Source organism: Nerophis ophidion, linkage group LG04, assembly GCF_033978795.1.
Source record: "Nerophis ophidion isolate RoL-2023_Sa linkage group LG04, RoL_Noph_v1.0, whole genome shotgun sequence".
NCBI classification, from domain to species: Eukaryota; Metazoa; Chordata; class Actinopteri; order Syngnathiformes; family Syngnathidae; genus Nerophis; species Nerophis ophidion.
In genome coordinates, this window is record NC_084614.1 from 52,453,693 (window position 1) to 52,481,475 (window position 27,783).

The following is a 27,783-nucleotide window of genomic DNA, read 5'->3' on the forward strand; positions in this document are numbered from 1 at the left end:
ATAACACGTGTATGGTGGGGTTGTGTAATATCTACTGAGTTATATTGTTCAAGACTGACTGCTCGCTAATATCGATTTGAGCCCATGTTAGCAAGGGTTTCCAGATGAAAAATAGTTTTTCTGTAGATCCCCTGAGTGAGTGTTTTGTTTTATCTAACTGGATAAAGTGCATCAAATCCACAAAGACAATTTTAGTGGTGTCTTGGAATCTTTTTTGAACATTCTTCTGTGTGTGTCTTGAGTTGTAAATCCAAGTATGATATTTGTTGATGGGGGTGGTTGCCATCTCACCAAATATGCAGCTTGCGTCTGTATTTAGGCAAGTTTTTTAGCCAGTCTGGCGTTTGAATCGTGACTGCGATATAACACGTTAAATTGTATTAATCTCGCGCAGTCACCCTTTATTACTCAAAAATATTCCTTCAAATTTATTCTCTGCACATTTTCCCAGTCTACACTAACTTTTAAGAGAAGCTTCAACTCTCGAAATGAGTTTCTTAGTGTTGAGGGGCTTTACAACAGCTGGTCTAAAGCAGACATTGAAACTATATGTGGAAAATTAGGGTCACTGCGATTTAAGATGTTGGCAATCCAAAAATAAACTGAATCTAGGGAGGATCTGGATCTAGAAAAAAGTATGGAATAAGCAGACTTGTTCATACAGTTGTTTATTCTTTTAGAAAAAACATAACAGACATGACACAAAACTATAGTCATTTCAAATGGCAATGTTCTGGCTTTAGGAGACACCAAAATAAATCAATATTTTAAATTGTGGTAGTCAATAAGAGTTTCATTTTCAGATCAAATAGAATGAAACATGTGGAATAAGTCATTACTGGGGGGAAAAATATGGAATCACCTTGTAAATGTTGTAAATGTTCATTTTCAAATCTTAAACTTTCATCAGATTAAATCTGTTTATTAGTCTGCACTTAAAAAATGAGTGTTGACACTTTGGAGAGCTGTTGCACCAGGTGGATTGACATGAATCTAAGGTTCCAACACGAGAGAACATTATCATCAAACTTGTTCAAGAATGCAATGTTGCAAAATATTTTCATTGCTCGTAGTCAACTATTGTCTAAAGTCTGGACCATTTACCACAAACATAGGAAGGGAAAACATCAAAACGTCTAGACAGAAAACTTAAAACAATATATGTTTTGAAAACAGAAAATGTAAAAATGTCACCATTTGTAAAATAACTGTAAGAAACTGCCTAAAGGAAATAAGCTTTAATGTGGAAAAGCTAAAGGAAAGCTGTCATTAACAACTCGACAGAAAGAAAAAAAACAGGTTCCAATGAGCTAAGAAAAGCAATCGTGGGCTATGGATGACAGGATGAAAGTCATATTCAGTGATCCCACATCTGCATTGTGCATGGTAATGATTCTGGAACTTTTGTTTTGTGTCAGTCCAATGAGATTTTTGAGGACTGCCTGAAGAAAACATGCACATTTCCACAGTCATTGACAATATGGGGTTGCATGTCAGGTAAAAGCTCTGGAGAGATGGCTGTACTTACATCTTCAATAAATGCACAAGTTTTGTGCATTTTGGAAACTTTTCTTATTCCATCAATCAAAATGATGTTTGGAGATGATGACATTGTTTTTCAAGATAATGATCTTGTTATAAAGTATTTGTTCCTGCTGTTCATAATTACTGAGACTTTTAGTGAGGTTGATAGGCGTTTCATCCATGAAGTAAGACTGACTAGATCCAAACCTTCCAAGACTTGCTAACAAATACCCACACTCCATCCTATCAAAAGCTTTTTCAACGTTGATGTGTCTTAGCCTGTTTCCTCTAATGCTGACAACATTGGCGCCTACAGTATTTCATAGCCCTGAAACTAAAACAGATGTCTATAAGTAAAATTCTCGCCAAATAGACACGTTAATTATTTTAGGATTATTTTGTAACGAGATTCAGCACATTTTGGAACACTCACTTTTGGTTCCAAACTGTGGGCAGCTTTAATTAGTCTGCATACATCACCTACATCCATCCATCCATCTTCTTCCGCTTATCCGAGGTCGGGTCGCGGGGGCAGCAGCCTAAGCAGGGAAGCCCAGACTTCCCTCTCCCCAGCCACTTCGTCTAGCTCTTCCCGGGGGATCCCGAGGCGTTCCCAGGCCAGCCGGGAGACATAGTCTTCCCAACGTGTCCTGGGTCTTCCCCGTGGCCTCCTACCGGTTGGACGTGACCTAAACACCTCCCTCGGGAGGCGTTCGGGTGGCATCCTGACCAGATGCCCGAACCACCTCATCTGGCTCCTCTCGATGTGGAGGAGCAGCGGATTTACTTTGAGTTCCTCCCGGATGACAGAGCTTCTCACCCTATCTCTAAGGGAGAGCCCCGCCACACGGCGGAGGAAACTCATTTCGGCCGCTTGTACCCGTGATCTTATCCTTTCGGTCATGACCTACATAAGACTGCAAACAATTTCTTATTGCAGATTGTGTTTTTGTAGCATATTTATCCCGAATCATGTTATTTACACACAGAACTTAAATAAATATGCACAATGACCGAGACAGAACCTGCTCAAAAATATTCTGTGAGTGTGAGTGTTGTCTGCGATGAGGTGGCGACTTGTCCATGGTGTACTCTGCCTTTTGCCCGAGTGCAGCTGAGATAGGCTCCAGGCCCCCCGCTACCCTGAGAGGGACAACCGGTATAAAATGGATGGATTACGTGTTGTACAAGTTTTCACCACTCTTTGGAGCAGACTTTGCAGTTCCTTCTCGGAGTGAACAACTTCAAGCTGAAGTACCAGTGGTGTGCGTAATTGAGCTTTTTCGCCTCCGTGAATGCCGTGCTTTCACAGAGATTTTGCAGCTTCTCTTTGGGTTAGAGCAGATCACACCAATGACTACATTATGGATAGTAATAATATTTAAAACATAAACACAGAAGTGGAGCTTCATATTGCAGCAGGGACGCAAGCATTTCTGCAGATGTACCGGCACTCAAAAGGCAGAGAAAAGTCAAGAACGGTAAGTCGCTAGTATTCTGATTTTTGTCCTCTTCTACTTGTTTTATTGCTGAAATTGTATTTAAAGTACGGTTGAATTGTGCTTGAGACAAAATAGTTACATATAGTAAACAGGCTGATAGGTGGAGTTGGGCTTTCAACATTAGCTCACCCATGGCGTATTATAATAAACTGAATTGTCACAATACTAACATTGATCCAGGTTGTAAAACCAACACCATATTCAATGGTTGATTACCAAACGTTTAGTATATCAGTGTGTGGAACAAAATTATGGAACCCATTAATAAGCAAATAAGCTAAATAACATACTACTATGGTCCAGTTTACGAAACTGTTCAAACTCAACGTACAATGAAGAATAATCCAGATACATATTGAACATTATTGACAAATGAGATCATCTTATCCATTTCTTTATGTGAATCACAACTTACTCAGCTGTTTGAAAACTTTACTATTCATGTATCTACAAACCCCGTTTCCATATGAGTTGGGAAATTGTGTTAGCTGTAAATATAAACGGAATACAATGATTTGCAAATCCTTTTCAACCCATATTCATTTGAATGCACTACAAAGACAAGATATTTGATGTTCAAACTCACAAACTTTATTTTTTTTTGCAAATAATAATTCACTTAGAATTTCATTGCTGCAACACGTGCCAAAGTAGTTAGGAAAGGGCATGTTTCACCACTGTGTTACATCACATTTTCTTTTAACAACACTCAATAAATGTTTGGGAACTGAGGAAACAATTTGTTGAAGCTTTGAAAGTGGAATTCTTTACCATTCTTGCTTGATGTACAGCTTAAGTTGTTCAACAGTCCGGGGTCTTGTCGTATTTTACGCTTCATAATGCGCCACACATTTTCGATGGAAGACATGTCTGGACTGCAGGCGGGCCAGGAAAGTACCCGCACTCTTTTACTACGAAGCCACGCTGTTGTAACACGTGGCTTGGCATTGTTTTGCATAAATAAGCAGGGGCGTCCATGATAACGTTGCTTGGATGAAAACATATGTTGCTCCAAAACCTGTATGGACCATTCAGCATTAATATAGCCTTCACAGGTGTGTAAGTTACCCATGCCTTGGGCACTAATGCACCCCCATGCCATCACAGATGCTGGCTTTTGAACTTTGCGCCTATAACAATCCGGATGGTTACTTTCCTCTTTGTTCCGGAGGACACCACATCCACAGTTTCCAAATATAATTTGAAATGTAGACTAGTCAGACCACAGAACCCATTTCCACTTTGCATCAGTCCATCTTAGATGAGCTTGGGCCCAGCGAAGCCAGCGGCATTCCTGGGTGTTGTTGATAAATGGGTTTTGCTTTGCATAGCAGAGTTTTAACTTGCACTTACAGATGTAGCAACTAACTGTAGTTACTGACAGTGGTTTTCTGAAGTGTTCCTGAGCCCATGCGGTGATATCCTTTCCACACTGATGTCGGTTTTTGATGCGGTACCGTTTGAGGGATCAAAGGTTCGCAATATCATCGCTTACGTGCAGTGATTTCTCCAGATTCTCTGAACCTTTTGATGATTTTACGGACCGTAGATGATAAAATCCCTAAATTCATTGCAATAGCTCGTTGAGAAATGTTGTTCTAAAACTGTTCGACAATTTGCTTACAATTTGGTGACCCTCGCCCCATCCTTGTTTGTGAATTACTTAGCATTTCATGAAAGCTACTTTAATACCCGATCATAGCACCCACCTGTTCCCAATTAGCCTGCATACCCGTGGGATGTTCCAAAATAAGTGTTTGATGAGCATTTCTCAACTTTATTAGTATTTATTGCCACCTTTCCCAACTTCTTTGTCACGTGCTGCTGGCATCAAATTCTAAAGTTAATGATTATTTACAACAAAAAAAAAGTTTATCAGTTTCAACATCAAATATGTTGACTTTGTAGCATATTCAACTGAATATGAGTTGAAAATGATTTGCAAATCATCGTATTCCGTTTATATTTACATCGAGCACAGTTTCCCAACTCATATGGAAACAGGGTTTGTAATTTGTTTGTGTTACAAATAGACATTGAGGTCATACAAACGACATATAAATTGCTATGACCGTTAAAGGAGTAGGATTAAATAAGATCTTCTTATCACTACTACTCCATTCCAGAGATGTTGCATTGATTAACTGTAAATATGTGACGTGCCATATTGTAACTGTATGCATGTTTTAAATAAACTAATACCATAAACCATATCATACATGGTGCCAAAGGTTCCAGAATGTCTTCAAACTCGACGAGCAATCATCAATTCTTACTTAGAACTAAAGTGTAATTACTGCAGCATTTATCATAGGATTACATAAATAAAGTTCATAAATTGTTGCAAAAGCTCATTATCATTTCAACATTGTTCATTTCCAGAGTTTTGCAGTGTTGCAGCACTTTAATGTTGAAAAAAATATACATCAAATTATATGAGTTATTTATAATGATAACACCTGTGTTTCTTATTGATGATGACTTCCATTCTAGTTCCAGAACATTTCCAATTGAAATACACAAATATATTTGGGAAAAACATATTTGAAAATAACTTCTAGGTGCCATAGTTTGTAACATGAAAATATATATCAGTATTTAGTCTTTTGTACATCAGCCAAACTGCAGCAGCTGGTTTGGCAGAATAATAATTCTAAGAAAAATAATCAGATGAGAGGAAGGAAGGGAACAAGAAAATGGGTAAACTAACATGAAACATCCAATAAAAACAAAAGCATTGCATGCAAATAATTTCTACTTTGAACAGTACTGACAAAAAAGCGTAGCTTAAATTCTATTTGATATTCTACGAGTAGTATGGGTTTTATTGCTACATTGAAGTGGGAGCAACAATAACAAAGAAACAATTCCTACATTGCTGATACAGCAATTATTCATGTTTTCCAGCATTTATTTTCATCTGGAGGCACTTTTGCAACAGCAAAATAGGAGTTGAATTGCTGGAGATAATTGCGGAACAAATATACTAAGATTTATTGTTCATATTATGATTCAATCAATCATTTGGAAAACATGTTGTAAGAACAAGTCAATGTGATAGGGATGTAACGATATGAACATTTCATATCACAGTTATCACAGTTGAATGTGCTCAAAAGTACTCATATGCACTTATAATCAAGTTTCATATGCACTTATAATCAAGTTTTATTTAAAAAATTAAATACAATAAATAAATAGCCATACAATATACTCTATTGGCAGGAGAAATATGTCACGTTTTGTTTATGGCATGTTATGCAAATTAATTTCCTGTTTTGATATTCCTTCTAGTATTGATGAAGCTCTCTGTATAAGTGGGCACTGCCTGTAGGTTTAATGCACACAATTGAATATAATGGCTCAGGCAGTAATGGGTTTATATATATTTAGAATGGGGAATTCTGTTTAACGGGGAAAGAGGTTAATGTCTCTTCTATTCATATTGAAACTAGCTTGCTTCTCCAGTAAATGAGCAGTGTCACCAGTCCGTGAGTTTAGAAGCGTTACCAGACATGGTTTTTCAAATAATTTTGATTTAAAAGGGTAATACTAATGGTGAGAAGTTTTACCGCGGTTTAGCCTCATACTGTTTATCGTTACATCCCTACAATGTAATAATTACTCATGTACGCATTTATTTATCGCACAGCAGATACAGTTCTGCTCAAATCACGTATCATGGCTCGAGGGTCTTTTTGAAGATTGTTTTCGGGAAATATTTTTTTCTAGGATGCAATAAAACAATTTTTTAAAAACAAGAATTTAGGATTTAGGGTTTCTTTCTTCTACACGTGGTCAGAATGATACATTAGACATAAATGTGTTTATGTGTATATATATATACATATACATTATATGTATATATATATGTATATATATATACATATACATTAATTTCACCATATTATTATTGTTATTATAGGTAGTGCTAAAGTCCCAAGCACTAAACATTTCTGGTTGACTGCAGCGGTGCGTCCGTTCTAAGCGCTTCACTTTTTCCACATTTTCATTTGCCACAGCCTTAATTTAAAATGAAATAAATGTGTGAATGTGAGTGTGAATGTTGTCTATCTGTGTTGGCCCTGTGATGAGGTGGCGACTTGTCCAGGGTGTACTCCGATTTCTACCCTAATGCAGATCCCAAAACGGACAAGCGGTAGAAAATAGATGTATGGATGGATACATTCATTTTTGTCCTCAAAATTCTACAGACAATACCCCATAATGACAACGTGAAAAGTTGTTTTTAAACACATTGCAAATGTAATAAAAAAAAAACATGTACATAAATATTTACAACCTTTGCTCAATACTTTGTTGATCTACCTTTCGCGGAGAATACAGTCTTTTTGAATACAATGCCACCTATCTTAAGGCAATTTCACCCATTCCTCTTTGCAGTACCTCTCAAGCTCCATCAGTTGGAATGGGAAGCATCGGAATTCCAGAATGTCCCTGTACATTGCTGCATTCATCTTTTTCTCTATCCTAACTAGTCTCCCAGTTCCTGCCACTGAAAAACATCCCCACAGTATGCCACCACTACGACTCACTCTAGGAATGATATTGGCTTGGTGATTAGCGGTGCCTGGTTTCCTCCAAACATGGCGCCTGCCTTTCACAACAAAGAGTTCAATCTTTGCTTCATCAGCCCAGAGAATTGTGTTTCTCATTTTAGCAAACGTTTTAATAAGAAATGGCTTCTGTCTGGCCACTATATCATACACGCCTGATTGGTGGTTTGCTGCAGAGATGGTTGTCCTTCTGGAAGGTTCTCCTCTCTCCACAGACGAAAGCTGTGGCTCTAACAGAGTGACCATTGGGTTCTTGGTCACCTCCTTGACTAGATCAAGATAAATGCAGCAAAGTACAAATAATCCTGGTTGAAAACCAATGCTTCACAGTTCACATTCAACCTGATAGAGCTTGAGAGGTGCTGCAAAGAGGAATGGGTGAAATTGCCCAAATATAGGTGTGCAAAGATTGTGGAATCGTATTAAAAAATACTTGAGGCTGTGATTCAGAAGTGTCAAACCCATTTTAGCTCAGGGGCCGCACGGAGGAAAAAATATTTCCATGTGGGCCGGGGTAAAATCATGGCATAATAGTTTAAACATACAACTACAACAACTTCAGATTGTCTTTTTTGTTTTACTTTGGCCCAAAATAGAACAAGCACAATCTGAAAATGTACATATCACAAATAATCCTCTTGACAAAACACTTCAAAAATACCATGAAAAACAGAATAAACTCAGACTTAATCTCAGTGTATCTACAAAGCAATTAAATGTTAAGTCACAGCCCATCCAGGATTGCACAAAAACAAAAAGCATAGATACAAACTTTTTTATGTATCATTTGTAATTTCCACATAATCCTGTGCTAACTCAACAAACCATACAAACGGAGGTAGAAACTATTCAAGAGAGTTTAGTTACTCCCTCCCTTATAGGCATTCCTGTGAATTGATAGAAAAATAAAAGCTGTGCAATGTGCAAACAATGTCAACAAACCAAAAATGAAAAGACTCACAGCATTGCAGTCAATCACACACTGTTCACTTTCTTTTAAGTTTGCACAGAAGACAATAATTTTCATGGAACTATATCAATGTGCAGTGTCTCATGCAGCATTTTAAGTGGAGTTACCAATTTTATTTTACTCCTGTTTCTTTAACGTTGGGTCGAGGGGAAGTAGTCGTAGCCCTGCTTTACCTTCTACCTCTTGCTTGGCATACTATTTGCTTGCCTAACATAATTCATATTGCGACATCCAGAAAACACATTTAGAACAGCAGTTTCTTTAATTTAAAAAGGCAGCAAATTTTTACACTTAGCAAACTCCTCTCACGGGCCGGATTTAACCTGTTTGCGGGTCTGATCCGATTCACGGGCTGCATGTTTGACATCCCTGCTTTAATTGCTGCCAAAGGTGCATCAACAAAGTATTGAGCAAAAGCTATGAATACTTCTGTACAGTTTAGGTGATGTTTTTATTATTATTATTAATACATTTACAAATTAAAAAAACAAAAACATTTTCACATTGTCATTATGGGGTATTGTCAGTATAATTTAAAAAACAAAAATGAATGTATTCCATTTTGGGAAAAAAGGCTGTAAGAAAAAAAATGTGGAAAAGTGAAAGCGCTCTGAATACTTTCCCGATGCAGTGTAGTTTGTCTTTGGCAGCATAAAATTATTTGACACATTAGAAGAACGTGAAAGGCAAGGAAGTTAGTGAAGAAATAAGAAAAACTGTAATGTACCCATCCCATCCATCCATTTTCTACCGCTTATTCCATGTACCCATGTTTGTTAATTCCATTTGTAAACGTCATCACTTCGAACAGTTTTACATACTGCAAGTATAACTCAGATGAAAGGAAATAGGTTAGAATGTTAAGACTCCATCACATCTTAAAGTGGCAACTGTTGAACCAGCACTTTTAAGCACCGCAGACTGAATTAAATGTACTTGTATGTCTTTAAAACCTTCAAGCACGACTAAAAGGTCCTCGTGGACACTGTGGAAGTTTGATAGTCATTAGAAACCAAGATGGAGTAGTTTGTATGCTACTGTCAGTCAAGCTGTGAAGAAGTTTTGTTGCCAGTGCTGCTTCAAGGAGTTGAAGTACTGAGCTTCACCTCAAATCAAGATCTAGAGCATGGTGGCCATTTGTTGCCCGCAGCTTGAGTTTTGTTGGCCCGCAAAATGTTAAAGTAAAAAAAGAAAGAAAGAAAAAAGAGCAACAAGATATGTAATGAGAAAAAAGCTGAAAATGTAATACACAATTTGAAAAGTTTAAGTATGCATGGCATATTTTGATTTTTTTTTTTATTCTACTAACAGACATTTTGTATCAAAACGTTGTGCCAGCTCTGTGTTATAAGTGACACACTGTAATATTATTAGTATGAAATGTACATCTTTTTCTCATCACATTGTGTTTTTGCTCTTTTTTCTTACATTTTTATGCGTTAGGTTGTGTACATATATTAGCTGCAACAGAGTTTACGCCGCAGGTAAAAGGTATGAAATATTTTGTAAAGTTTATTTACATACCTTAATTGTTTCCAAATGGTACCTATAACACAGCAGTGGGGCAGAATAGATTGATTTGTATAGCGGCCATACCAGGAACTTGAGGGTTCCAGGTTCGATCCCCGCTTCCGCCATCTTAGTCACTGCCGTTGTGTCCTTGGGTAAGACATTTTACCCAACTGCTCCCAGTTCCACCCACACTGGTTTAAATGTAACTTAGATATTGGGTTTCACTATGCAAAGCACTTTGAGTCACTAGAGAAAAGCGCTATATAAATACAGTTCACTTTATAGTATAAGGGCTGATCAAACAAAACCTAGGTCATAGTCAAGGACCCACTAGCTGTGAAAGCTAGCTCTCCTATCAGCTAAACAGACTAAATAAATCCATAGTGACGTTTTGGCAAATCTATGAAACTAAAACAATTAAAAAAGAATGCCTTTGTAAGTTAACAATACTAACAGACATTTGTAATCGTGTTAGCATATTTGCTAATGCTAACAAAGGTAGCTTGATTACATTGCGATAACATGTACAAATATGCATGAAAACACTGCGACAGACAAAACACGTTGCGATGGACGGTTTTGTAGGTATGAATTGTTTGAGTGTGAAACAATTAGGATGAGAATCAACACCTTCAAGTCCGAGTCCAAGGTTCTCGCCCAGAAAAGGGTGGCGTGCCATCTCCAGGTTGGGGAGGAAATCTTGCCCCAAGTGGAGGAGTTCAAGTACCTCAAAGTCTTGTTTACAAGTGAGGGAAGAGTGGATCGTGAGATCGCCAGGTGGATCGGTGTGGCGTCTGCAGTGATGGGGACCCTGTATCAGTCCGTCGTGGGGAAGAAGGAGCTGAGCCGGAAAACAAAGCTCACAATTTACCGGTTGATCTACGTTCCTAAACTCACCTACGGTCATGAGTTTTGGGTTATGACCAAAGGAACAAGAATACGAGTACAAGCAGCCAGAATGAGTTTCCTCCGATACTGGCTGGCTAGGCTCTCCCTCAAGAGATAGAGTGAGAAGCTCTGTCATTTGGAAGGAGCTCAGAGTAAAAACGCTGCTTCTCCATAGAGGAGCCAGATGAGAGGGTTTGAGTATCTGGTCAGGATGCCCGAACCATCTCATAGGGCATGTCCGACTGGTAGAAAGCCACGGGGAAGACTCAGGACACGTTGAGGGGGACTATGTCTCCGAGCTGGCCTGGGATAGCCTCAGGATCCCCCGGGAGGACCTGGACACAGTGGCTGGGGAGTGGGAATTCTGGGCTTCTCTGTTTAGGCTGCTGCTCCCGCGACCTGACTTCAGATAAGCTGAAGACGATGGATGGATGTGTTTAAGTTATACACTCAAAGGCCCATGTAATGCGGTCATTGGGTCCAAAAAATACACGGATCGCGTTATATAGAAATTCTTGTTTCCTACCTTTTTTTTTTTAAAGAAGACAATGACATGGTACCCAAACCAGACGTTGACGTGAATTGTGGATTGTGCTCCTATGTCACCGAATGGGATGGGCTCTATCACTGTGTTGATATTTTGTTATTTTAATTTAGTAACATATTTAATTAGTTTTATTCTGGCAAAGAAAGAAAATGGTTCACGCTGTTGCCCGTTCATGCTGCCGTTGGTTCGGCTGTGCTCATTAGTGCTGCTTTTTAGTCAAACCTAAGTGCTCTTTTGTGTGCTTCTAAATTCTTTATAGCATTCTTTAGCCGTTCTGCAACACATTTTGTAGTTTTTTTGAATTTACAAGAGCACTTGCTCTCTTTGTTTCACCACTTCATTTTCACAAAGCAAACTGCAAAGCTACGGGAAATAAGCTCGCCCTGGTCTGAAGCCCGCTTTTCATGGAGAGATTATCCCTGCTAGAGGGACGTGTCCACCATTTGGAGCTGAGTAACATCATAAGTTTAGGTGTCATGGACAACCTTAGTAGCGTTAGCCGTAATGAGCTAATTAGCCCAGTTTGTACCAGCCGTTAAAGGCCTACAAGCTACAGTGAGACTGCTAAGACACATAACCGATTTAGCTTGTTAGCTAGTCACAGTCTACTAGCCACCGTGCCGTGATATAAAAAAGGGGACAATTTCTAAATCCATGGCAGGACTGCGTCGTATAGAATATAATATTATATTGGGCCGTATTATATACATTTGAGTGTATTGTAAAACATACAAAAGTTGCTTGGAGTGATGAACAAAGAATCCTTTTGAGCAGAAACGCTATAGCCGGTTATACTTCCAGTTCAAGGCACTAAACAGGAAGTACATTATTAACCCGCAGCACCTATCCAAAAGATGGCGCCATAGCACAAACAATAACACACCTATTCAGTGTCTCTGTCGGTGTAATATGGAAACATGTTTGTTGAATACAAAACATTATGGCCGCAAGCAAAGAAAATCCATAAATTAGCTGCGGCGTTTTATAAACCGCAGGATTCAAAGCGGTGAAAAAAAGTAGCAGCTTATAGTCCGGAAAATACGATAAGAATGATAAACTTTGTCACCTATAACAATGCTGACACTAAGTGTCAAATGCAGTGATTTTCAAACTGTGGTACGTGCCAAAGAATCACCTTATTGAAGTACAGTGTTTTATTTTTACTATACTCAAATACAGTGTTACTGTTCAAATTGTGTGTAATGTTACAGAAGTCAAAATATTAAACATACTTGTTAAATAAAACCTCTACCTTGTTTTGAATATTGCTAATGGAGGTACTAGGTGAGCCACATTTTTTTCTGAGGTGGTACTTGGTGAAACACATTTAAGAACCACTGCATACGTAATGTCTACTTTAAGCATAAAAAAAATTATAAGACTATCGAAATGACCTCTGCATTACTTTGAATTTTAGTTATGCGGCTCTTGGTGGAAAAAGCTTGGGGACCCTGATCTAGAGGCTCCAAATGGACACACAACAAAATTGCTTATGGATCAAAAATAAGGTTTAGTTTAACATTCTATAATGCCCTAATGAGCTCCTCATTTCTATGTGCTAATTGTTTTGATGAAAATGAACCTAAACGCCACTTAAACACCAAGGGACTCGATTGTTGACGAGGTTTCAGATGAAGTCGTATTCGTGCTGGAAAAGCAAGCAGTTTTGAATGAAGAATGATGAAATATAGCATACATATTATGCCTGAAACTTGTTGGTGGATACAAAAAGGGGAAACTTCCTAAGTGTTATAATTTCAAGTGTTTTTGTTCCCAATTCTTGTTTCTAAAATCATTGAAAAGTTATGTCATTGCATCCTAGAAACAAATCATGTAGTGCCATTGATTATGTAAACGTCTGAGCAGAAGTGGATATGTGCTACAGTACTTACATGATGTATTTACAAATCTTCCTGAATGTTGAAGCAGTTCATAGACTTGTTTGTAATGTTTGTCAGTGTCAGTTGGCACATGCTTGTGTCAGCTGTGATCACATGAATGTTCTGGTGCAGCCGAGAGGAGCCAGGCGACGTCTTCCTGCCAAAATAAGAGGAAGATGCTGGCAACATGGTGTAAGAGTGCAGCAAACATCGACTTTCAGTCCAAGAACCTTCACAGCAACAAAAGTAATAATTTCAACAGACCAGCACGAAAATGCTAAAAGAACAGGATAAAGAAAAACAATTTTAAATTGAAAAAGAAAGTCAAATGACATTCTTACTGCAGTGTCAGTGCAGGTCAACAATCCTTCAACAATCTAAGGCAAAGTTTTTTAAGCTTTGCCATATGACAACATCTATTTAGTTTGTTTTACACCTCTAATTTCTATTTTCTACAACCCCTGGAAATGATGGAATCACCAGTACTGGAGGATTATCATTTTGATCTTTAATTGTGTTTGTTTAAATTGTGTGGTAGTCAATAAGCTTCATTTATAGATCAAATAGAGTGAACAAATTATTGAATCACTCAATTCTGAGGAAGAAAAATATAGTCTTACAAAAAAAACTAACACACCACTAGTACTTTGTTTCACCACCCACAGCTTTTATAACAGCTTGCAGACTAAGAGGCATGAACTGCTCTTCATCAATCTTGCGCCAACTTTCTCTGATTGCTGTGGTCAGATATCAGCTTTGCAGGTTATATAGAGTGTTGTCATGGATCATTTCCTTTAATTTACACTCCACATTTTCAATAAAACAGAGATTGATACTTTTTGCAGGCTGTGACATTGACCTCATATTTAAATGTTATATTTTTGCTTTATGGCAAGATGAATTATCTTAAAAAATGAAGTTATCATCCCCAAACATCCTTTCAATTGACAAAATAAGAAAAGTTTCAAAAATGTCAATGTAAACGTGTGCATTTATTAAAGATCTAAGGACCCAGTGTCCTCACCTGATATGCAACCCCATATTATCAATGAGCATGTTTTCTTTAGGCAGTCATCACCTTGCTCAATGGAGTTTTGTGATTCATCATTGACTTATTCAACATACTGTATTACTTTCATCCTCTCAACCATAGTCCAAGACTGCTTTTCCCTTAGCTCATTGGAACCTTGTGTTAATGACTGCTTTTGTTGAGCTTTTCTGTATTTTAAATCCCATTTCCTTCAGGTGTTTTTTTTATAGATCGATCACACCTCAGACTCCAATTTCCGCCCATTAGTTCTTCATTTGTTTTGCTGTGCATTTTCTGTTTCAAGACATATATATTGTTTTAAGTTTTCTGTCTTGATGCTTTGATGTTTTCCTTGGTTTACCAGTATGCTTGCCTTTTACAATCTTCCCATGTTGTTTGTACTTGGTTCAGATTATGGACAAAGCTGACTGTGAACAATCAACATCTTTTGCAACAATGTGTGATGATTTACCTTCTTGAAGAAGTTTGATAATAGTCTCTTGTTTCAATTGGTATGTCTCGTTTCGGAGCCATGATTCTGTCAAGTCACCTGGTGCAACAGCTCTATGAGGTGTGAACACTCATTTTTAACTGCTGACTAATGAACAAATTTAATCTGATGCAGATGTTAGTTTAGAAAATTTGATTTTGCAAGGTGATTTCATAACTTTTTTCTCACATTTGAATTATTCGGTAATTTCTTCACTCAGCTTGATCTTAAAATCAAACTGTTACGGACTACTACAATTTAGGTCTATGAATGTTCTCATTCATCCACGTCATTTTAATCTCAGGGCATTCATTTGATCGCAACTGGACTTTTTGGTTTGTCTTAGAAGACGTTTCACCTCTCATCCAAGTAGGCTCCATCAGTACAGTTCCGTTTTTTCTCACTACGATAGGGCAAAACCATCCTTGTCCAGGCACAACCTCTTGGTTTTGGATTATAAATAATTGGGGTTTTGGCACCAGTCGCCAGCCTGGATCTGACCAATCTAAGTCTACAAGCACAAACTGATGAAGCCTACTTGAATGAGAGGAAAAACATCTTCTAAGACAAACCAAACAATCTAGTTGCGATTGATTAAATGCCCTGAGAATACCACAATTGATATTTTTGATTTGTTTTAGTACTTCTTAAAGCCAGAAACTTGCCATTTGAAACAATGTTTATTTTTGAGTCATGTTTGTTAACTGATTTTTTTTCTACAAGTTTAGACCATTGGACTCTCGCGACTGTGTTGGATCCATTATGGATTGAACTTTCACAGTATCATGTTAGACCCGCTCGACATCCATTGCTTTCCTCCTCTCCAAGGTTCTCATAGTCATCATTGTCACCGACGTCCCACTGGGTCATTATTGTCACCGATGTCCCACTGGGTGTGAGTTTTCCTTGCCCTTATGTGGGGCTACCGAGGATGTCGTAGTGGTTTGTGCAGCCCTTTGAGACACTAGTGATTTAGGGCTATATAAGTAAACATTGATTGATTGATTGATTGAATTCCCTTCCTCCAATTCTGCTAACTCCATAATTCTTGCCAGGGGTTGTATGCCGTACTTCTATCTACTTTGTTCTATTATCTACTAAGTTCTACTTTTATACTGTACTTTTCTGTTGTACTACATACTCCGTTCAACTTCTACCTACTATGTTCTACTTTTGTATGACTGGTGGTGTGACAGAGGGTACGGCGTCAAGAAACTTGAGGATTCCTGTCACGATTCCCCCAGTCTACCCGAGAGCAGCAGTGGCTACAAATGGTTTCTCAATGTAACACACTTTGAGTCACTAGAAAAAGTGCTAATTAATTATTATTATCATCTACTCTATATTACATCTGTCTTTGATATTTTGTTCTACTTCTATCTTTGATGCTCTACTATCTTCTCAAAATCTGGTTAAATATACAACATAAAAAGTGAACAGTTGACATGATCTGAAGATGTTCAGTGGTGTATTCATATAAAAAAAAAAAACTTTCTACACTTGAGTGTGTGTGTGCTATCAACTATCTTCATGTTTTTGCAGATGATAAAAAGGTGCAGTGTTTCCACTATATCCATTTATTAATGGTGGGCTGCCACGAGTAAATTTAGGCCGCAAAGTAAAAAAATAAAATATACATGTTTCATGTGTTTTTTTTTTAAAGATTTTGCGACTCAGTAACACTTCACCTTATGACACACACACACACACACACACACACCCACACACACACACACACACACACACACACACGGCAAAAGAAGAAGACTCACTGAGTATCAAGTTAGCGGTCGGTGTTCATTTTTCTACAGAATTTGGGGAACATATGCCTGTAAGTATAAATACACCTGCTGTTTTATGTCAACAAGTTCGCTCCGCTAATTTTGTTAATAATCCAATCCATTGTACGCTGGCATTAAGGTTATCAGCATTAGAGCCAACCTTTACCCTGTATAATTGCATTGCTTTTTTCAACTGACAATTAACTGTTTTGTTGATTTAACTTGATTCCTACATGCATGTGCACTTCTCGTGTATATTAGTACTTTCCTTTGTGTGCTTTCCTTTACTGTAACTCCATTGTGGAGAAAGTCAATAGACAACCTCAAGTAGTTTTTTTCATCTCAGATTTAAAAGAGTGATTACAAAAAAAGTGTTGCATTGTACACTACGCAACACAAATAGACCAAAAGGAATTAGTATAAAAAATATATACAATTTAACGGGGAACAGCGCTTTTTGGGGAATTGTGCCTATCGTTCACAATAATTATGAAAAACATGACTACGGATGTATTTTTTTTATTGCATTCTAATTTGTAAATAAAAAGTCTGCTTAGAACAGAGCCAATGGAAGGTCCTCTATTACGATCATAAAACCAAATAAATAGCCATCCAAAAACTGCCAACAATACTCCATTGGTGAACATATAAGTAAGTATAAATACACAATGATGACTTAATAATTAACCAAGTATTAGTAATATTGTTATTATAAGCGCTAACAGACACAAACTATAGCGGCGCCGTGATTACAAGCTTGTGTGCCTATGTAGACAATATCGACTGGTCAGCTGCTTTCTCGCTTCCATGCTTGTGGAAGTTTGTTGTGGATCATAAATCATGCCTCTCACCTGGATAGTAGAAGGATGAGGATGTAATCCAACAAATTGGTACACTTTGAAAATCAATTTAGACCCAGAAATGATGAAAAACGACAAAAAAAGACACTTGGTTGCACCCCCCTTTTCCTTGAAAGGATTATGAGTAATTTTTTAGCCAAACGGAAAAGAACAACATTCTATCAGTCGGCATCTTAATGACAGCAGACATTGTGCGGTGAGTGATGTTTTATTACGTTTGTTAACTCTCATGAACTCTGTATTGAGTTTTAATCAGTAAAGTTGGAAAAAAAAAAGACATTGTCGTGATGCGTTTTTAAATTAAAACGCCACGTATTCCTAAAATAATCTTAATACGTAAATATTACATGTTATTATGAATATGCCTGTCACTACATTACATATGTACTTATAACATGTATATAAAACCTTAAAGTGTTTCAATGTTCTTTTAAGGGCTTTAAAGGCAGAGTAGAGCAGCTCCCAATAGACTCCATTTAAGCAGACATTTGATCATGTCTTTAGTATTTAAAATGCATAAAAAAGGAAAACATTTGTTCTTGTCTTACAAAAGGATTGTGAATGATAGGCAAAATTCCCAAAAAGTGCTGTTCCGCTTTAAAGGGGCTTTTTGCAATATGTAAACAGATGTCTAGAGGACGCTAACTTCCATCCATCCATCCATCCATTTCTACCGCTTGTGCCTTTTTGGGGTCGCTGCAGCCTCTTTCCAACGTTATATCCCACCGTCTTACTGTTTCTAAGGCGCAATGACATAACTACGTAAGTACATAACGAACACACAGTAGCTTTGGTTGTTGTTGACTAATTATACCGATTTGGATAATTGTCATTAGCTATCATTGAATGTACAGTGGGGCAAAAAAGTATTTAGTCAGCCACCGATTGTGCATGTTCTCCCACTTAAAATGATGACAGAGGTCTGTAAATGGATACATGGATGATACAGCAGAGGATTGGGAGAATGTGGTCAGATGAAACCAAAATATAACTTTTTGGTATAAACTCAACTCGTCGTGTTTGGAGGAAGAAGAATACTGAGTTGCATCCCAAGAACACAATACCTACTGTGAAGCATGGGGTGGAAACATCATGCTTTGGGGCTGTTTTTCTGCTAAGGGGACAATTGATCCGTGTTAAGGAAAGAATGAATGGGGCCATGTATCGTGAGATTTTGAGCCAAAACCTCCTTCCATCAGTGAGAGATTTGACTGGTTGACCAAATACTTATTTTCCACCATAATATACAAATAAATTCTTTAAAATTACTACAATGTGAATTCCTGGATTTTTTTTCACATTCTTTCTCTCCCAGTTGAAGTCTACTTGTGATGAAAATTGCAGACCTCTGTCATCATTTTAAGTAGGAGAACTCGCATAATCGGTGGCTGACTAAATACTTTTTTGCCCCACTGTATATTATATCCTAATAACAACAATAACAAGACTGCAAATTGTTCATTGCTTCTCTTGGACTGCACAATGTATGCGTGCACACATCCCTGAGTGAACACTGTAAACACCAATCATTTTATTTGGGCCGGTAAAAATTTGTATACACAAACTTAGTAATTGTGAAAAATACAGACAGTTTTAAAACCAATATGTTCTGTTAAACTGCTAACGATAGCATAAGGCAGCCAATGTTGATCTTGTTGTATTGTTTGTTTTGAAAAATTTAACTGAGCCCCTTTGATACTAATTATTAATAACACGTTTGTTTTTCAATATTTATATAACATTTTTTAGCTGTTAAAAAGAAAATATATGCTTTGTCATCATTTATGCAAATTACTGTATATAATGACATCTTATTGACAACCCAACCACGCCCCACCCCCCACATCCACTAGTATATTGGCAATCTGTGGGAAACAGTGAAGTGCCTTTAAAAGTTAATGGCAGAGCAGGAATGATTGTTGAAATAAGTCAACACTTTCAACAAGAAGAATGAGTTTAAAATGCAACATACTTACTGTGAAAATGGAATGTAGATTATTGCTAAAAGTCACTCAAACGCAGTCTCTTGACTTTTCCGTACACAGCGGGCAACTTTTCTTTTAAACGCGCCGTGCCTGTCCTCCCGCCACTCTTTCTGCAAAGGAGGGAAAATATCTGAGACTTTTGTGAAGTACAAGTACATGTGCAAGTACTAGTATAAATACAAGTACTAGTAGAAGTGAAAATGATGAGAAACTTACAGCGGCATCCACATTGGCAGGAGAGTCACCGTTTGGGTCTGCCAACATGGAGATAACACTGATCATGATCGTTTCAACCGTATGGATGGGAAGCCAACGCTCTTCTGGTTTTTCATAGCCGTACTTGTCTTCCCCAGGTTCGTGTAAAATAGAAATACATACATCTCCATTCTTGTCGACTACAAAACAAGGAGGAATATATTTAATACATTTTACCACAATCACTAGGCTTTTGTCTAACGACTTATACATTGACAACACAATCTTCAAAATAAATGTACAAAACTGCTTCTATAAAGAGTATTAGGTCATATTTTGTTCTAATACATGTACAAAGTTAAAGTAAGGACAAACGTGATAATATAAAAAAAATACAAAATTAAGAGTATAAAAAAATATGATATTAAAATAAATGTACAAAGTTTAAGTATAAAGAAACATGATATCAAAATAAATCTATAAAGATAAAGTATTAAGTCACCTGATGTTTTAGAATTTCGTGGGAGTACAGTCAGGAGTATTTTAATAAAAGTTTTAAGTGATAAAGAGAAAGAATGTCAGGTAGCTTTGGTCAACATGAAAAGATGGCATAACAAGAAATTAAGAGTGAACCACACAATGAAGCTAATGTAAGTTGTACAATGAATTCAAGTGAAAAAGTATAGAAAGTAAAATGTATCACAAGTGTGCACACCTTAAAATAACTACTTTGTTAAAATATTGTATGATGTGCAACATTTAGGAAAATACATTTTAAATGTGTTGAGTATAATACATATTGACTCATTGCAGTCTAGAGATATTTGTCTTTTGTCTTGGCTTTTTGCAGGAAAATTTAAAACTGTTTTGTACTCAGATACTTTGTGCGCTGCTTGCTGTACAGCTTGGTCGACCACCACTGGTTTTCACTTCGGGAAAGAAGTTTGTTGTCAATTTACTCACCAAGCTCAACTTTCTACTGTATCACAAACCTTTTTTTCAATGCCTTTCATATATATTACATAATAATGCTTTTTATAGCTTTTGTTAGGCAATTTGATGAGTGCTGATCAGACCAAAATCGAGCAGCCAGAGCTCAGACATAAAACTAATGCAGTCATTTCACAAAGTCATACTTTGTGGTGTGCACAATTACGCACACACATACGCGGACACTTTCTATCCATTTTAAATAAGTCTCGCCTCGATTACTGTAACATATTATTTTCGGGTCTCCCTATGTCTAGCATTAAAAGATTACAGTTGGTACAAAATGCGGCTGCTAGACTTTTGACAAGAACAAGAAAGTTTGATCACATTACGCCTGTACTGGCTCACCTGCACTGGCTTCCTGTGCACTTAAGATGTGACTTTAAGGTTTTACTACTTACTTATAAAATACTACACGGTCTAGCTCCATCCTATCTTGCCAATTGTATTGTACCATATGTCCCGGCCAGAAATTTGCGTTCAAAGGACTCCGGCTTATTAGTGATTCCCAAAGCCCCAAAAAAGTCTGCGGGCTATAGAGCGTTTTCATTTCGGGCTCCAGTACTCTGGAATGCCCTCCCGGTAAAAGTTTGAGATAACACCTCAGTAGAAGCATTTAAGTCTCACCTTAAAACTCATTTGTATACTCTAACCTTTAAATAGACTCCCTTTTTAGACCAGTTGATCTGCCGTTTCTTTTCTTTTTCTCCTATGTCCCACTCTCCCTTGTGGAGGGGGTCCGGTCCGATCCGGTGGCCATGTACTGCTTGCCTGTGTATCGGCTGGGGACATCTCTGCGCTGCTGATCCGCCTCCGCTTGGGATGTTTTCCTGCTGGCTCCGCTGTGAACGGGACTCTCGCTGCTGTGTTGGATCCGCTTTGGACTCGACTCTCGCGACTGTGTTGGATCCATTATGGATTGAACTTTCACAGTATCACGTTAGACCCGCCCGACATCCATTGCTTTCCTCCTCTCCAAGGTTCTCAGAGTCATCATTGTCACCGACGTCCCACTGGGTGTGAGTTTTCCTTGCCCTTATGTGGGCCTACCGAGGATGTCGTAGTGGTTTGTGTTGTGGTTTGTGCAGCCCTTTGAGACACTAGTGATTTAGGACTATATAAGTAAACATTGATTGATTGATTGATTGATTGATTGATTGATTGATAATGCGACATTAAGCCTGCTTCATATTTGAGGTCATCAAGTATTTTTGAAAACATGAACAAGCTCGAGGTCATCCAGTATTATTGCAAACATGATCAATCTCCTGTCTGTACCTACCATTAGGATGCCAAATATCTGTGATAAATTTCATTTTAGGTGGCCTGAGAGGGTAGTCTTTGGGAAATGTCAGATGAGCTTTAAACACACCACCTTCACTGTGAACATTAAAAAGGGCCAAATAGAAAAATTACTGTAACATTGTCAAAACTACGAACACTTTCAAAAAACATTGAGAGCAATCAAAGAAGAAAACAATCCAATATTGGTTACTTACTAAAGTGTGTCTGGTGGACCGATGATCAGTACTTCCCATCTGTAAAGATCATTATCCTCAATCAGACCCGCTGAGAATCCTTCTACTGGGTTTTTATTTAACTCTAGAAATACAAAGACAATGAAAAACACACATACTTGTAAACGGCAGGCGCAACAACAAGGCAAACACGGCTGTAGATGCGAAACTATGAAATGCAACCTTACACGAGGAAAAACGATGCATATTTATCCAGGACAGTCTTGATAACAATGGCCTTGACCCAGCCACACAGAAATAAGTTGTAGACCTCCATGCTTTTCCAAGTTTCCATTTGTTTGGTCGTGGACAAAGGCATCTGGACTACAATCGTTTGATGTCTGGGAACGTGAACGACGTATAACCCTTAATGTCACTCATCCAGCCACCCATCCATTTTCTACCGCTTTATTCCCTATGGCTATGGTTTTCAAATGGGGGTACGCGTACCCCTGGAGGTACTTGAAAGTATGCCAAGGGGTACATGAGATTTTTTTTAAATATTCTAAAAATAGCAACAATTCAAAAATCCTTTATAAATATATTTATTGAATAATACTTCAACAAAATATGAATGTAAGTTCATAAACTGTGAAAAGAAATGCAACAATGAAATATTCAGTGTTGACAGCTAGATTTTTTGTGGTCATGTTTCATAAATATTGATGTTAAAGATTTCTTTTTTTGTGAAGAAATGTTTAGAATTAAGTTCATGGATCTAGATGGATCTCTATTACAATCCCCAAAGAGGGCACTTTAAGTTGATGATTACTTCTATGTGTAGAAATCTTTATTTATAATTGAATCACTTGTTTATTTTTCAACAAGTTTTTTAGTTATTTTTATATCTTTTTTTCCAAATAGTTCAAGAAAGACCACTACCAATGAGCAATATTTTGCACTGTTATACAATTTAATAAATCAGAAAGCCCGCCTCCGCCCGATTGTAGCAGAGATAGGCACCAGCGCCCCCCACGACCCCAAAAGGGAATAAGCGGTAGAAAATGGATGAATGGATGGAAACTGCTGACATAGTGCTGTATTTTACTTCGTTATCTCTTTTTTCAACCAAAAATGCTTTGCTCTGATTAGGGGGTACTTGAATTAAAAACATTTTCATAGTGGGTAAATCACTGAAAAAAGGTCGAGAACTACTGCCCCATGGAGTCGCGCGGGGCGCTGGTGCCTATCTTAGCTACAATCGGGCGGAAGGCGGTGTACAGCCTGACCAAGTTTCCACCATAGCAGGGCCAACACAGATAAACAGACAACATTCACACTCACATTCACACACTAGGGCCAATTTAGTGTTGCCAATCACCCTATCCCCAGGTGCATGTCTTTGGAAGTGGGATGAAGCCGGAGTACACGGAGGGAACCAATGCAGACACGGGGAGGACATGCAAACTCCACACAGAAAGATCCCGAGCCCGGGATTGAACCCAGGACTACTCAGGACATTCGTATTGTGAGGCAGACGAACTAACCCCTCTTCAACCGTGCTGCCCTGATGTCACTCAACAAATGTTTTTATTATAAAGTATAGGGATTTTTTCCATTGCATCGTCTGATTTTTTTTTTTCTTGTATCTGCTTTTTGCAGAAAGATTTAAGCCTCTTTTGTGCCCAGATAGTTTGCGGCGCTGCTTGCTGTGCAGCTGGGGTCTCAAACTCAATTTACCTGGGGGCCACTTGATGCAGAAACTGGGTGAGGCTGGGCCGCAAAAAAATATTTCTTAAAAAATCCAACATGCGCTTTTTAATGAATTCACCTTCTTTGGTTGTACTTATATAGCGCTTTTCTTCCTTAAATGTACTCAAAGCACTTTGACACTACTTCCACATTTACCCATTCACACACACATTCACACACTGATGGAGGGAACTGCCATGCAAGGCGCTAACCAGCACCCATCAGGAGCAAGGGTGAAGTGTCTTGCTCAGGACACAAAGGGAGGTGACGAGGTTGGTACTAGGTGGGGATTGAACCATGGACCCTCGGGTTGCGCACGGCCACTATTCCACTGCGCCACGCCGGCTTTCCTGCCCTAGCAACATACTTGCCAATCCTCACGATTTTTCCAGGAGACTCCTGAATTTCAGTGCACCTCCCAACAATCTACCGGTGCAACCATTCTCCCGAATTTGTCCCAATTTTCACCCGGCTGACATTATTAAGGGCTGCCGTGACTGCACTGCCTTTAACATTTTCTACAACAGTGGTTCTCAACCTTTTTTCAGTTATGTACCCCCTGTGAACATTTTTTAATTCAAGTACCCCTAATCAGAGCAAAGAATTTTTGGTTGAAAAAAAGAGATAAATAAGTAATATACAGCACTATGTCATCACTTTCTGATTTACTAAATTGTATAACAGTGCAAAATATTGCTCATTTGTAGTGGTCTTTCTTGAACTATTTGGAAAAAAAGATATAAAAATAACTAAAAAACTTGTTGAAAAATAAATAAGTGATTCAATTATAAATAAAGATTTCTACACATAGAAGTAATCATCAACTTAAAGTGCCCTCTTTGGGGATTGTAATAGAGATCCATCTGGCTTCATCAACTTCATTCTAAACATTTCTTCACAAAAATAAGAAATCTTTAACATCAATATTTATGGAACATGTCCACAAAAAGTCTAGCTGTCAACACTGAATATTGCATTGTTGCATTTCTTTTCACAGTTTATGAACTTACTTTCATACTTCGTTGAATAATTATTCAATAAACATATACTGTATATACAGGATTTATCAATTGCTGCTGTTCTACAGAATGTTTTTAATAAATCTCGCATGTCCCTTGGCATACCTTCAAGTAACTCCAGGGGTCCGCACACCCTCTAAAGAGGACTACTGTTTCACTACATGTCATCGCGCACGTTTTCACATCACATAACCAATGTGCCGGCTCTGTGTCATGTTGTGTGTTTTGTTGTACTTGTTCAACAGCCATACACCTCACACTAAGGGTGGCCGTAAAAAAAACTTAACACCGTTACAAATATGCGCCACACTTAGAGCCCACACCAAACAAGAATGACAAAACCTTTTTGGGAGAATTTCCGCACCCTAACACAACTTAAACACAAGAGAACAAATACCCAGGACACCTTGCAGGGCTACAATATACAACACCTCAACCAACGCAAGTAGGGAGGGTGGAGGAATGCGGGGTTGGTGGTAGCAGGGGTGTGTAGATTGTAACCCGGAAGAGTTAGGGCTGCATGGGATACTGGGTAATTGTTCTGGTGTGTTTATGTTGTGTTAAGGTGCAGAAAATCTCCCCAAAAGAGTTTGTCATTCTTGTTTGGTGTGGGTTCACAGTGTGGCACATATTTGTAACATTGTTAAAAGTTTTTTTTAAGGCCACCCTTAGTGTGACTTGTGTAGTTGTTGATCAAATATATGTTGCAATAACCAATGTGCGACTCACATGGCCAGAAGCTTGCAGTTCAGGATGTAGGGGGCGCTAAAGGCAGTGCCATTATGGCACTCTCTAAATATTGTTGATCTGGTAAAAATTGACAGGGGCTTCGAGAGAATAGGTGCCCTGATATTTAGGGGTCTGCTGGGAAAATTGGGGACGTTGGCAAGTATGACGCTGTCAAGCGCTGTTTATATTAAACTTGCGTGCCGCACCAACATTAAATTGTCATATCAAAGCACGGGCCGCATAATAACGTCTCGCGGGCCGCATGTTTGAGATCCCTGCTGTACAGCTTGGTCGGCCAACACTGGTCTTCCCTTACGGGAAGAAGTCCATCCATCCATTTTTTTTTTACCGCTTGTCCCTTCAAGGGTCGCGGAGGGTGCTGGAGCCTATCTCAGCTGCATTCGGGCGGAAGGCGGTATACACCCTGGACAAGTCGCCAACACAGAGTCCCATATAGGAACAGCAGCTGCACTCGCTGTGAATGATCATTCATTTCCCCGCAGCATATATCGGATGAAGTGAATGTGTTGTAGTCATTTCACCAATCTTGCGCACTTTGCAAATTATACGTCATTTCCATTGTGCGCAAGCAATTTGCATATCGCAAGATGATATTTTGTGGATGATTTAGTCAGTAACCCTACATTATTATATTTTATGAATAGTAAACCAAGTTGTGGTAGTAGTTTAGTCAGTAGTTTAGTCGTGGATTTAGACTGTATAGTGGTTAAGGTTATGGTTAATGTTGGACTGATTTAAGGGCAATACTCAGTTATATTGTCCCGACTACAAATGAATAGATTTACATTAGTATTTCATAAATTATTTGGACTTCAAAAACACGTTTTTGCGCCCATTGATTTGCAAAATGTGCACCAAACATTATTCAAATATATAGCTGGAAGCAATTTGCAAAAAGATTGCACATTATACAAATTTGCAAAATCCTCACATTGGTGTTGTGCCTACAATAAATGTAAACACAAGCCATGCTAGTGCTAATAAACATGCTAGCTTCCCAGGACTTGTGACAACTTCACTTGCCATACAAATAAGACGCTTTTATGTCAGGGTGCAGTACTAGTACTGAAGTATTTTATTAAAAATGGGACATTGGCATTAATGTAGAAAAAAGGTGCTGAGGAGCATTTTTTTTTCAACCACCGTTGGAGTAACAGCTACACATTTCCAGCTAGCTAACGCTGAATGTTAGTTACCTGCGAGCTGTCTCCTGAGTAGCAGCGCTGATTGAGGCTCTGTCATACTTTAACAATATAATCTATCTTCGTGAACAGTAATACGTCCAGATAAAAAACGTTATGTTCTCCTTTACTGCTCAGTCTGCCGTCTTCTCTAATTTCCGTTCGTCAGCCGCCTCATTCTTCTTCGTCGGTTTTTGCTGCAGTCTAGTGTTGTGTCGTTCGCGAACGATTCGTTCGAACGAACGAATCTTTTGAGTGAACGTACAGAACCGAATCACCTCATGAACTGATTCGTTCCTTTCTCAGTTCAGTTGAGCTCCGCCGCGACCATGCCGGTATGAGTGGAACTGGCGCATTCAGTGACTCACTGACTCCTCGACGTCGGCGAACGACGCAGCCAGCTACTCTAATGGGGGTAGGTGGAGGGACTACACCAGAGCCGGCCCTAAGCGAACTAAACGCTTGCTTAGGGCCCCGCGGCCACCAGGGGGCCCCCAAAAGCAATTAACCATAAACATTTTTTTTTTGCATGTACGAGTCTAACCGATGATTTCTAAATGATCAAAGATATATTATTGAACAAAAACACAATTTTAGGTCAACAGAGTGCCAATGCTGATCTACACCTGGTGATTCTTCATCAATCAATCAATAAATCAATGTTTACTTATATAGCCCTAAATCACTAGTGTCTCAAAGGGCTGCACAAACCACAACACAATCCACTACGACATCCTCGGTAGGCCCACATAAGGGCAAGGAAAACTCACACCCAGTGGGATCTTGGTGACAATGATGACCCAGTGGGACGTCGGTGACAATGATGACTATGAGAACCTTGGAGAGGACGAAAGCAATGGATGTCGAGCGGGTCTAACATGATACTGTGAAAG

At 38.5% G+C, this 27,783-nt stretch overlaps 1 protein-coding gene across 2 annotated transcripts; it reads right to left on the reverse strand.

Annotated features, from left to right (window-relative positions):
* Positions 1-652: 652 nt before the first annotated feature.
* Positions 653-27,230, reverse strand: ube2g1a (ubiquitin-conjugating enzyme E2G 1a (UBC7 homolog, yeast)). 2 transcript variants are annotated; one of them, XM_061898353.1, is made up of 6 exons: positions 26,906-27,230; positions 22,231-22,333; positions 22,014-22,111; positions 19,763-19,941; positions 19,538-19,656; positions 653-13,630 (listed from the first exon to the last, which is right to left on the reverse strand). In XM_061898353.1, exons 1-5 carry the CDS (start codon positions 26,949-26,951, stop codon positions 19,570-19,572), a joined length of 513 nt encoding a protein of 170 aa, XP_061754337.1. In that variant the 5' UTR covers positions 26,952-27,230; the 3' UTR covers positions 653-13,630; positions 19,538-19,569. The 2 variants fall into 2 exon arrangements, with proteins under 2 accessions (XP_061754337.1, XP_061754336.1); XM_061898352.1 differs by having other exon boundaries at positions 653-13,557; positions 26,906-27,227.
* Between the last annotated feature and the right edge of the window lie 553 nt (positions 27,231-27,783).

Excerpts from the sequence above, each read along its gene's own strand:
- ube2g1a (XM_061898353.1), bottom strand. The coding sequence starts at position 26,951 with ATGACAGAGCCTCAATCAGCGCTGCTACTCAGGAGACAGCTCGCAG. Across the intron at positions 22,112-22,230 it reads GGTCCACCAGACACACTTTA|TGAAGGTGGTGTGTTTAAAG; the intron begins GTAAGTAACCAA and ends TAATGTTCACAG. Across the intron at positions 19,942-22,013 it reads AGATATTTGGCATCCTAATG|TCGACAAGAATGGAGATGTA; the intron begins GTAGGTACAGAC and ends CTTGTTTTGTAG.